General features: G+C 35.7%; 2 protein-coding genes across 3 annotated transcripts; one reads left to right on the forward strand and one right to left on the reverse strand.

Annotated features, from left to right (window-relative positions):
- Positions 1 to 413: 413 nt before the first annotated feature.
- LOC110750967 (Metallopeptidase M24 family protein) lies at positions 414 to 4,577 on the reverse strand. Of its 2 annotated transcripts, none has more exons than XM_088243902.1 (16): positions 4,405 to 4,577; positions 4,243 to 4,292; positions 3,834 to 3,894; positions 3,602 to 3,697; positions 3,368 to 3,517; positions 2,995 to 3,126; positions 2,586 to 2,713; positions 2,391 to 2,430; positions 2,232 to 2,315; positions 2,018 to 2,059; positions 1,738 to 1,808; positions 1,589 to 1,642; positions 1,372 to 1,477; positions 1,189 to 1,257; positions 927 to 1,070; positions 414 to 698 (listed from the first exon to the last, which is right to left on the reverse strand). In XM_088243902.1, exons 1-16 carry the CDS (start codon positions 4,540 to 4,542, stop codon positions 579 to 581), a joined length of 1,485 nt encoding a protein of 494 aa, XP_088100028.1. In that variant the 5' UTR covers positions 4,543 to 4,577; the 3' UTR covers positions 414 to 578. The 2 variants fall into 2 exon arrangements, with proteins under 2 accessions (XP_088100028.1, XP_021807054.1); XM_021951362.2 differs by having other exon boundaries at positions 2,391 to 2,433.
- Positions 4,578 to 9,844: 5,267 nt separating this feature from the next.
- Positions 9,845 to 11,783, forward strand: LOC110751100 (1-aminocyclopropane-1-carboxylate synthase 7-like). The gene is made up of 3 exons (XM_021951528.2): positions 9,845 to 10,070; positions 10,186 to 10,478; positions 10,712 to 11,783. The coding sequence occupies exons 1-3, from the start codon at positions 9,900 to 9,902 to the stop codon at positions 11,568 to 11,570; spliced, it is 1,323 nt and encodes a 440-aa protein (XP_021807220.1). The 5' UTR covers positions 9,845 to 9,899; the 3' UTR covers positions 11,571 to 11,783.
- The last annotated feature ends 625 nt before the right edge of the window (positions 11,784 to 12,408 follow it).

A 12,408-nucleotide genomic window follows, 5' to 3' on the forward strand; every position in this document is an offset into this window, starting at 1 on the left:
TGCCGACGCGGAAGACAGAGAGCCCACGGTCCATGATGCGGAAGCCAAACGACGGCGTTTCTAGTTTACTTGGAACTGACTCCTTTTTTTTTTTTCTTTTTTTAATCGTCTCGCTGGGTGTACTAAACTCACTATGTACCACACCACCGGGCGGCTCGCCTGAATGCCGAGTATTTCCCTGCCTCCAACTCAATGTCGCCGTCACCTGCAAGATAAGGCTCTTTAACAAGACATTACCATACAATTTCTTTGTTTTACCTTGAAAAGGATGTAATTAATAATAACACAGCATTGCCCTTTCCTTTCATTATGGAGGAAAAATTACTAGAATGTTTGAGCTTTGGAATTCTTCTATTGTTTAATGAAGAAAATAAACATCAGAAAGTATAATTAAAAAATGTGGAGATGATAGGTAAGAGAACAAATAAATCCGACCACATATATAGTTAAAAGTTTACAACAATATTTCACAGCGGATGCTGTGCTATTCTATCTTATTCTTTATGCCATGACAAATAGCAGAATTCATTATGGATACGATTGTTCTATCAGCCCTTTCCGGTAGAACCTTTAAACTGTCAGCCCTTTCCGGTAGAACCTTTATCAAGTGGCCATGGTGCCCCCGCCATTACTGCTTCGATCTCTAATATTTCCCGAGGAACCTTTGTCATGTTCTTACAACCGGTATCCGTGACAAGCTACAACAACCAAAATAATGTATAAGCACACATCGACCGTATAAAGAAAACGAGATATACCTGAACCAGACGCAACACAGATGAAGAGAGTTAAGCAAAATGTACAGTTTCAGTGGCACGTTATTATTTCATATGTCCAAAACCAAATTGCGAATGCGACCGAGGGGACAAGGAACACAGGTCAAAAATCAGTAAAAGGAATCATAGGGTTCAGAAGATGGGATGTACCACATCGCTTTCAATGCGAACTCCACCAAAACCTTTAAATCTACTAACTGCTTCATGATTGAAGAACTTAGTAGTATTTGAACTTCCCATGGCTGGAACCAACAAAGCATCAATGAAGTAGCAACCAGGCTCCACGGTTATCACCTACAAAACAATCCCCAAAGACAAACTATCAAATGCAATAGAATTATTTTAACCAGCGTTCAGGAAAAAAAAATTCAGAACATTAGTGAAAGGGTTTGATCTATAAATCAATACTAACCATTCCCTCTTGGAGTTCTCTTGCTGTACGTAGAGACCTTAATCCAGGTTCTTTTGGCCTCTCCAAACCCTGCAAATTATGCAGTTGTTCCAAGTTCCACCAAGGAAAAATGCCTAAAATTATTTAAAAAGGAATTCTGAAAGATAAACTAGAAAGGAGAGCATATAACTTGTTGATAATAACCTTTGGGTAGCCACCAGGATCATGAGTGTCGATACCAAGCAAATGCCCAAGACCATGAGGCATGAAAACAGCACCCAATCGTTCAACCATCATATCATCAACGTTGCTAGAACCAAGAACAATGAGCAGCTTAAGTAAATTTATCCTTCCAAAACTACACACAACTTGCAAGTAATTGGTATACTAGAGTACATAATTGAGATTCAATGGTTTTTACCCAACTAGGATGCTCCCTCTCTTCAATGATTCAAGAATAACCTTTTCTGCTAGTCTGTAAATAATGAGGCAAAGAGAATCAGAATGCACATAATATTAGCAAACGCCTTAATCTTTTGTTTACAGAACACAGTCAGCATTGAGTCATACTTATGCATATCAACCCAGCTTACTCCAGGTTTCATTGTAGATATGACAGCATTGTGAGCTTCAAGGACAGCCTGCAGAAAACAAGACAATTTTAAACAAAAAGTACATATCTACTACAAAATGCTAGAAAATGTTAAACACAGAAATATGATTCTTTTGGCAGGCCTGCATACCAGCCTGGAGTGACAAGCACACATACGTACAGGAGTGTGTGCTCGTCCACTGATAGAGAGAGCAAGAATTGAAGATATGATCAATGCCGTAATACTAATGTACTTACATTATATATAAGTGCTTGGTCAGAGCTAAACTTTCCATTCACCTGCACATAAGGTTGAAAGAATTCTGAGAAAGCTCAGGGAAAAATCAAACAAATAGGCATTGTACCACAAGAAGATTCTCCTGCGTGCTACTACTTATTACCATTCAGTCCATGGTTTAGAAAACATTAACCCTAGCTAAACTTAATTGCAAACAAAACTATGCACACTCACTGGGTAAGAACAAGTGATGTCAGACCCATAAAAATTGTATTCAGCTCCCATATCAAGCAATGCCAAATCTCCATCTTCCAAGGTCTGCACAAAAGATGTTATGAATTTTCGCTAATTTTCATTATGTAACAAAGTACTTAGCATCTAAGTTTATTGTACCTTGTCATTTGGAGCTGCTGCATGCCCATAATGGAGAACACTGCTGTATTTTCAAAACAATAGAAATTTTAGCCAATAGCTTACAGTTGAGATTAACGTCAATATCGATACATTCAAACCTCTAATGAAATCAAAAGGATATCTTAATTGAGCGGATTATTCTATCAACTCATGGCTTAATTAAGAAAAGTTTACCTATTTTCACCAGTAGCACAAATACAAGTGTACGAGCAATGTCTACAGCCACCATACATGTAGGTGTGGTGAAGAAACATACTTTCCAGCTGATACTCGTACATGCCCACCCTAACTTTTCTCATGACCTGGTCAGAAAGAAAAATAGCAATCATGACTAAGAAAAAAAACATTCAAGGTCTGAAACATTTCTAAAGATGTATCAGTCCAAAATCAAGATTTCGAAATGCAGAAAGTTCATCCAACAGTGAAATAACTGATCCATTTCTGAGCTGCTTCTTGCCATTAGACATACATAAAGTGAGGATGACATGCAGAATTTGTGTTAAAAGTACCTTTATTTCTTATAATATGTATATGATGTATGGGTAACACATATGGGCAATGGAACATTTTCATAGAAACTTACCTCGACATGAGCTTCAGAGCTGATATCATTGGCAAACTGGATAAGGGAAAGCTCCAGATCTGATTTTGTGACACGGCATTCAGTCAAAACCGGATGCAAGGTAGTCAAATCTGTGTCAAACTTATCAATCCCCTATACAAAGATTAAGAATTTATATTCAATATAACATTCTACTTAAAGAAAAATGTGTCTAAAACAGAGAATGCAATAAGTCATTACTTTATTGTTTTTATAACTTATTCATCTAGTCAACTAACACCTATCATTCCCCAACTCCAGCTTTAACCAACTGAACAAGAACTGATGCAGCAAATCCCATTCTGAAGGTATCTATAACTGATGTGAGATAAACAGGGGCATGAGATTTATTAACCTGAAACTCCGCTGGTTTTGAGAATAGATCACTATCAGTGTTGACCCCATGCAAGAGAAACAATAAAGGTTTACCAGATCCCTGGCATTCATCATGCAGAACAGTTGTGATCTCATCAGTATAGTATACCGAGCAAACCATATATCTTTCCTGCAAATGAATAACATAAATGTGAGCTAATGAATAACGACTGCAGCTTATGTTTACAGAGAAATATATTAAGCCGTCAATCACCTTGAAGTAGGATAAAGGCTTGATCTCTCCCAACCAAACAGCATACTCAGCGGGTAACCTAGGAGCAAAGAGAACAGATTTCCCAGTTGCAATGTCCTTAAGGAAAAAGCAGCCCACAAGAAGAACAATGCGTTACATGTAACCCATGAGAGCTAAAACTGAAAAAAGACACCGAATAAAAAACAAATTTGCATTCAAGAACAACCCCAGTGTCCTAAATATATGTACTTACGATAGCTCCATAGAAGCCAGGCTCTCTTACTCCAAACAAGTAAGCGAAGAAACTCTCTTGTCTGTAAACGAAAATTCGACAGCAATCAGAAACTAAATAAATAAATCATCCATTGATGCAAACCAATCATTGCAGTGACAACAACCAATAGTTGCCAAACACCTTTCATAGCATAATATACAAATCATACTCTGAACTATGATACTTCTTAACCGAGTCTAATTAAGTGGCAATTTTTTTATTTTTTTTTTACAAAAGTAAAAGCGAAAGCTAAATTGGAAATTCGAATGGTCATTTTTACATATTGGTACTTCATACAATCGAACAATACCTAAACATACATAAACCGAAAGCTAAATTGAATATCAACAATAATATGATCAACAACGTAATTATTTCAACTATGCACCTGAAGAGCTCGGTGTGATCAGTGTCATAGCGATTTTGCTCCTCGCCTCCCTAAAAACAACATGTCAAAAACCAGTTACGAAAAACCAAAGCTCAAATTTTATTTTTTTCTTTTTTTATGAAAATCCATTGAATCAAAATCAGCGAGAAGAAAGTGGATTACTTGGAGAAAGACGAAGCCATGGATGGGACGAGAAGACTGAGAGAGGTGATGGCGAAGAGAACTGAGGAGCTTTTCGCGGTTGGTGACGTAGAGCTCCACCGGGACTGTAGGAGGAGTGAGAGACGACAGCAATGCCATGGAAATGGCTTCTTCTTCCGGGACCCAAGGAACCGACGTACGGACTTACTTATATTATTGGATCGAAGCCCAGACTTTTTGGGCCTTAAATTGGGCCCATACCAAGCCCATTTAATCTTATGAATATTTTGGGCCAGTCCTATTAATAAATAATTATCAATTTTTCTTTTGTTATTATTATTGTTTTAAAGAAAAGCAATAGTCTACTACACTATAAAATACTATCAAGGTTTTATGGATGTTTGAATCTAAGATCACTTATCTGTAAATTAAGACAATTTTTCATTATATTAGACCCGATTCTTTTTTTTGTTTTTTTTGGTTCTGAACATCATTATAACTTTTAACATATGACTCATTGCAAAAAAAATTTGTTCATAACGTCATGATGATCTATTGATTACAAATTGAGAAAAAGAAAGAAAAAAAATTAGGACCATAGCCAGTGAAGAAATTGTAAGTATATATGCGCATGTAGGCATGTGTTTGAATTCAATTTTCGAGGCCCTTACTAGAATATGAACATTTTTCATGAGTTTCAATGTGAAGCCATGTATAACTGTGAGATAATTGTCAATCAGCTAGCTGATCCCGCGTAGTTGCCTGGTTGGCAAGGAGCTGGAGTATATGTATACATCTAAATAGATATTGTCTATGATCGACTATCAATATATATTCTGCTTTTTTTTAATACATAACGTAAGAACTTCTCGCTCATAGTAATTGAATTGAACATCTTTTTTTTTTTTTTTATACGAGTGATATTGGAAAAGAGGGGAATCAAACCTAAGACCTGGATGCATGAGTAAATGCTCTAATCACTTGAGTTATGAGCTCCTTCCGAATGGGGAGCTTTTTTTAACAAAATGGAGACCAACTAATAGACCATATGCTCATTGGCTATTCAATTATTAATGAATTAAGACTTTAGAACAAGAAAGAAATCATGGTTGGTGTGCATCTTATATTTAATAATGTTGATAAAGAAATCTTATCTCTAAGCTTGTGTTTGCATGGAGGTTCTTGGATCACAATTTAGGGAATATATACAAGAAACTTCAACTATGCAATTATTAGCCATGGATTTGTATTTAGTTATTATATTTTGAGAAGAGGATGGGATGAGAGGAAAGCACATGGTTGGGAACATAGGAAATTCTCCACAAAAAGGTGATTATTGGCACATATGTAGAGACATTACTTTAAATATATGTTCAACCATAAACACAGAAATTAACAAAAACAATTTGCAAGTTGAGGGGAAAAAAACCTATAATCAATGTAGAGGTTTGAAAATTAATGCATTATTGTAAGTCAAAGTCTATGTGGACGATGGTGGATCGCATTTCATGCTTTACAACTAAAGCAAACAACATTAAGAAAATGGCATTATGGAAGCATGCATACAAAAAGGCATATATATATGCTGAAGCAGAACATTAGGAAATTTCTAAGATGAAGACCACCATGGCCTTGGTCCTTGGGCATGTTTATGTGTAGACATCACATTAGTAAACATCGGCATGCACAAGTTGAGATCATGTCTCTCAAATGCCTCAAAGCTCATGGCTCCATATGAGGCTCACAAGACGTGTTCGTACAAACTCGGAAACACAGAAAGGAATCGCTGAGTATGGTGAAATTATTTGTTTTAGTTAATAAAAGACGAGGATCGAACACAGTACCTCTTTCAACATTAAACATTAAGAAGAGAAATGAGTATTGATTATTATGATAATTTACCTCTTACTACAATCCATATAGTCATAAACCAATTTAAGCAATTGATTGTAGTAGAGGCAGAGTGAGGAATAAAATATTAATTAGATGTAGCATTCACCTACCCAATAATCTATAGTTATCTTCTTTGACATGATCATGGTATGATTATAATAAAGAATCCCAAGTGGCTCACTGTCATTGCTATTATATCTTCACCAAGATTTGTGGCCTGATAATTGGGTTACAATTAAACATGCCAACTCCCTTTCTTTTTTGCTTTTTACAACTTTTGGAACCCTTTCATATCCCCAATTATTTATTTTTATTATTTTATTATTATTTTCACATATGAAATCATCTCAGGGAATCAAATTTAGACCTCTGCTTGCCCAGTTACCACAAATTACATATATAATGATGGATTTAGTATAATGTAATGTGATTGCTAGCTTTCATCTGTGACTCAGTTGTAGTCCTTGAGAGCAACATGAAAGGACAAACTTTGGCCCTTTATTCAGAAGATGTTGACACAGCAGCTGCTAAACCATTAAGAAAATCTCATTAATCTCAAGTAATTATATGATCTCCCCACAGCTTTTTGGCTTGCTTAATTAATTAATTGATTAATTAGAGGTAGCTACTGATGCTGGCAAAATGGCCATCTTGGACAGTACAGACTGTGCATGCAGTTTGTTTCCATATAAAGCCAATTGGTCTGTCTTTGTCAGTCCTAATTTCTGGTGTGCTTCCGTTCCATTCCATGACATGTTTGATGATGTTTCCCAGCTGCAATCCACATAGGAATGTGATCAAACACTTTCTCAGCAATGAGCTTTACCGACAATGCAGCTTCTTAATTACTAATTAATACCTAATCTATTGATTTTGAACTTGACTGCACATACTTAACTACAGATGAAATGCTTTAGCTTTTTGCTTCAATAAGTTTACTTTTTGGCATGTCTCTGCTTTAATAAGTGGTAAAACACAACCCACCATCCCTTTTTATAATTATTGGGTTTGGGAAGGGGGGGAATCGAACTTAGGACCTCAAGTGCAGGGATAAATGCTGTTATCCACTTAAGCTACAAGCCCCTTGCATTATTGGGTTGTTTTTAATGAGATGAAAAGCACCTTTCACTGAAACAAGTGTAATTGCCCATGACTGCATTAATCTGATTAAAATTAAAGGAAGCTCCATATCTGATGGATACTTTTTGCAGTGATACTTGTCTGTGCCTTGCAGGCTGAAATGGCCTTAGCATAGCAGGCGTCATCTTCATCACTCCATTCACGTTCTATGTATTGATTGCAAATCTCTGATGCAGCTAGCTGTTTGAGTTTTTGCACATGGAATCTTGAATCCCAAAACATATTCCCCTTATCATTTTGCCACTCAAACAAGTTTTGTCTGCATTTACACACACGCACAAACACACAGAAATGTCTCTTCCTCCACTTGTAAAAAAGAAAAGAAGAAAATGAAAAATGTTGCATACATGCCTAAGAATTGTCACTGATTGGATATCATGGGCAATGATCTAACATAATATAATAAAAGAAAACACTGCATTGTGCTACAATTAACAATAATACATATGTTTTGAGAATTTAATTAGAACCATGAGATTATTATTGCTACAAACCTCAAAACCCCCAAGTTATAAATTCTGTTGCTGGGAATTAATGCATATGCATGTGTGATGTGTCAGCAGCAGGCATGGGGCTTCAATTATATGTCCTAGTAGCTAATTTGTCCACAAATCAGAATCTTAATCTTGGGAAAATCGATATCTTTGTCACGTAATCGAACTTAACCACTCCTAGATCTCTTCGAAACAATAATTTGTTTGTATAAGCATTTTAATTTCATGCATCATTTGGTTTTCAGCATGGGATTTAGAGTTTGCTCAGCAAGGATTTCATTTGTCATAGGTTGGGAAGAACATGGGGATTTGCAGAGAGAGGGAACCCAATAACCAAATATACCTCCATATCTTAATCAGATCTTATGGAGATTAAGATAAAAGAAAGCTTTTGATAAGTCCATAAATTTACACATTTATGTACTTTTTATACTTAGTTTTTTAGGAGAATTTGATTTTAAAAGGATTTATTACTTTATTATCTCAATTTTCAGCTTTCCAGAGCAAGTAATTTGTTTTCAATGGAAATACAACTTTTTGGTGGAGTTTTAGTACAAGACCAGTTGGAGATGAAAGCTAAGATCTTGAAGATGATTGTGGAATTTTTCTAGAATTTTCGGAGCAGCCAATAAGAGCAGTCTTTGAAGTTAAGTCAGCATAAGGTGCAATCCCTTCAAAACTGTGCTGTTGTGGAAAAATGATTATTTGAAGACTTTCCAGATTTTTTTTCTCAGGCATGCATATATGGCTGGAAAGATAAGACAAAGACCTACAATTTACATATTTTTCCCAAATTTTCTTGGAGGAGGAACAACCCCAAACGTGCGTACAAAGTAACCGACGTGTCCAAGTAGGAAGAGGAGTCAATTACTTACCCATTTTGGATTTATGTTTGAATTAGGTTTTTCTTTATTTTTGGGCTGCTGTAAAAGCCCAGGTGGCGTAGGAATAGACGTGTGGTGTTTTATTTAAGCATGAGAAACAACTCCTTTGGACACACGCAAAGACTAGGAGAAATTGGAGACGCCGGAAGAGTACCGCAATTGGCTAAGTTTTATTGTTTCTTCCTTATGTTTTTGTTTATGTCGAATTCTATGATTATGTGTAACTAATTTTCTTTTGATAGGGCATGATGTAGCCCTAGTATGATTATCTAGTTTTCTTATTTTAACTATCTATTGATTGTCGTTTGATGTTGGATTGTGAGTTAGCCTAAATACCATAGGTAATTCATGAAAAAGGAAAACTAAGCAGCGACATCAAATGGTTAGTTAATAGGTAGGTCAATAAGAGGCTAGATCGGATTACTAGTGGTGAATTCATTGTCCTAGTGCTTTTATCAATTTGAATTTCTTGTGTTTCGTGACTTTCTACTTGTTTGGTCTTTTAATTTTGTTGATAATTAAATCATTCTTTCACAAACCCCTTTTGTGTTTACGTGAGTATGCTGCGTGTTTAATTTCTTGTATATATAATTAGAGTAGTTAAAGTATTTTGTGAAGTAAATTAGGTTAGACTAATTGGAAGTTGAACTCAATCCTCGTGGAAATGACCTCGTATTTGCCATACTATATTACGATTGACTTTGTGCATTTGCGAGTATAATTTGTGTTTATAGACTAATCTTTATAATCTCCATTTTTCAGGTTGTCTAAAATTCACAACAGCTTTGACAACACAGGATAATTTATTCACAGTTGTTAGTACTTGTTCATGAGAAAAAAACTGCACAAGTAAAAGGCCAGCTTTTATGTATCTTGCTTATTTCACAGAATCAATCATTGATTCTTTTTCTTTTTGTTCTTTTTTTCCAATAGACCAGGCAAGTTGAGGGGGACCTTTTTTTATATATTAATTTTTAATGGCAAAGCTCTCAAACAGTTCCTATATATAAGAGGTCATTTTAAAGGTTTCATTCAAACAGTTCTCTATCAAACTCTTTTCTCTATCTCTCCTAGTCATAACAGCTTTTTTATAAGAAAGCCAGTTATGGCTATAGAGATTGAGCAGCTTTCTGTTGGGCTATCAAAAATAGCTGTTTCTGATACTCATGGAGAAGACTCTCCATACTTTGCAGGCTGGAAAGCATATGATGAAAACCCTTACAATGAATCAAGCAATCCATCTGGAGTTATACAGATGGGACTTGCAGAGAATCAAGTAAGTGCTCATGATCACAATGATCAATTGCTTTAGAAAACCAAGAAGAAGAAATTCTGAAATTTTTTCCATTTAGAATTTTCACCTAATGTTAGTTTTTTAATTTGTTGAACAGGTTTCATTTGATCTGTTGGAAAAGTACTTGGAAGAGCATTCAGAAGCTTCAAACTTGGGGTCAAAAGGAGTGTCTGGCTTTAGAGAGAATGCTTTGTTTCAAGATTACCATGGCCTTTTGTCTTTCAGAAAGGCAATGGCAAGTTTCATGGAACAAATCAGAGGAGGAAGAGCCAAATTTGACCCTGACAGGGTAGTCTTAACAGCAGGTGCAACTGCCGCCAATGAGCTATTAACTTTCATTATAGCTGATCCTGGTGATGCTTTGCTTGTTCCAACCCCATACTATCCAGGGTAAGAACTATCCTCCAACACGGAACTTAACTATTTTAGAAGTTATGGAAATGTTCTCTTGTCAGACAGTTTGACACTATCAAATTGACAATCTGACAACATAACATGTCAAGTGTTATTTTTACAAGAGAACCTAATCTTTGGAAGTTATATATTGTTTTCTCATGCGTACTTTCTGTGACTTCTGTATTCGAATTCTCATAACTAATGTCAACTTAAATTTCCTTCTTCAGATTTGATAGAGATTTAAGGTGGAGGACTGGGGTGAACATTGTGCCAATCCACACTGACAGCTCAAACAACTTTCAGATTACTCCTCAAGCTTTAGAAGCTGCATACAAAGAAGCAGAAGCAAAGAACATGAGAGTGAGAGGGGTACTAATCACAAATCCATCAAACCCATTAGGTGCAACAATCCAAAGACAAGTCCTTGAACAGATTCTTGATTTTGTCACCCGAAAAAACATCCATCTTGTCTCCGATGAAATCTACTCAGGATCCGCCTTCTCATCCTCTGAATTCATAAGCGTTGCAGAGATTCTTGAAGCCCAGCAGTACAAGAACTCAGAAAGAGTTCACATAGTTTATAGCCTTTCCAAAGACCTTGGCCTTCCGGGCTTTAGAGTTGGCACCGTGTACTCATACAACGACAAGGTTGTAACAACAGCAAGAAGGATGTCAAGCTTCACCTTAATATCTTCTCAAACACAACACCTCTTAGCTTCCATGTTGTCTGACAAGGAATTCACTGAAAACTACATAAAGACAAACAGAGAGAGACTGAGGAAGCGATACGATCTGATCATTGAAGGATTAAAGAAAGCCGGGATTGAGTGTTTGAAAGGAAATGCTGGGTTGTTTTGCTGGATGAATTTAAGACCATTTTTGGATGAACCAACAAGAGAAGGTGAGCTGACTCTTTGGAATTCTATAATGCATGAAGTGAAGCTAAACATTTCTCCAGGTTCGTCCTGTCAATGCTCCGAACCAGGTTGGTTTAGGGTGTGCTTTGCTAACATGAGTGAGCAAACACTTGAAGTTGCATTGACAAGAATACATAATTTCATGGAGAAAAAAGAGAGAGCTAGCTAGACATTATCTGTTTTCCTCTCTTTTTATCTTCCTATTGTGATCCTACCCATTTTTTTATACTTAGGAGGATTGTCTCCTTGCATATATAGTACTGTAGATGTGATTGAATTGTAACAACCATCTCTATTGTTTTCTTGCTTGAAAAGGCAAGTTTCTCACAAATTCATTTTGTATAATTGATGGGGTTCAGATTAATATTATGCATTTTTCTTACTTGTCTTGCAATTAATATTATTATATTTTGAATTAATATTGCCTTGAACTTCCAACTTTTGACAATATGTAAAGCTGATTTTGACGTTGCAATGTCATTCTCATATATAACCTGGCATGATTAATTAAGATATGGTTTGCATAATATACAAAGCTTTGCATCAAATGTTAGTCCACCACATGACGGATACCATTTGATACACAGCAGGCCCCGAATATATTAATCAGTAAACACTGATTACATTAATTAATCAAAAAAAAAATGTAAACACGCATTCGAGAGAGATATTTAAGATCATATATTTCATGTTGATCTGAGTTCGATAAGGGTATAAAAGGGGGATTCGAATTCTCTGCTTAATATTATATTTAAGTTTAGCATTTAAGCGCGCCATTTGACTTTGAAAATTATAACTTCAAAATAAAAAAATTCTTAAAAATCATAATCAGTGTAAGACATATTATAAGTAAACATTCAGTCGCTTTTATATATACTGTCGTTGATCTTGAGACATTTGCCAATTGAAACTTTCTTCTGATCTGTGGTAAAAGTCATTAACAAAGTCAACTCCAAACTATCATTTTACATATATTTTATTAGTCCAAACCCTCAAATTTTCAGAAC

This window comes from Prunus avium, chromosome 7 (assembly GCF_965620075.1).
Source record: "Prunus avium chromosome 7, drPruAviu1.hap1.1, whole genome shotgun sequence".
In the NCBI taxonomy this organism is placed as follows: Eukaryota; Viridiplantae; Streptophyta; class Magnoliopsida; order Rosales; family Rosaceae; genus Prunus; species Prunus avium.

Excerpts from the sequence above, each read along its gene's own strand:
- LOC110750967 (XM_021951362.2), bottom strand. The coding sequence starts at position 4,542 with ATGGCATTGCTGTCGTCTCTCACTCCTCCTACAGTCCCGGTGGAGCTC. Across the intron at positions 3,895-4,242 it reads GATCACACCGAGCTCTTCAG|ACAAGAGAGTTTCTTCGCTT; the intron begins GTGCATAGTTGA and ends TTTCGTTTACAG. Across the intron at positions 2,714-2,994 it reads GCTCTGAAGCTCATGTCGAG|GTCATGAGAAAAGTTAGGGT; the intron begins GTAAGTTTCTAT and ends CTTTCTGACCAG.
- LOC110751100 (XM_021951528.2), top strand. The coding sequence starts at position 9,900 with ATGGCTATAGAGATTGAGCAGCTTTCTGTTGGGCTATCAAAAATAGCT. Across the intron at positions 10,071-10,185 it reads TGGGACTTGCAGAGAATCAA|GTTTCATTTGATCTGTTGGA; the intron begins GTAAGTGCTCAT and ends TTTGTTGAACAG. Across the intron at positions 10,479-10,711 it reads CCAACCCCATACTATCCAGG|ATTTGATAGAGATTTAAGGT; the intron begins GTAAGAACTATC and ends TTCCTTCTTCAG.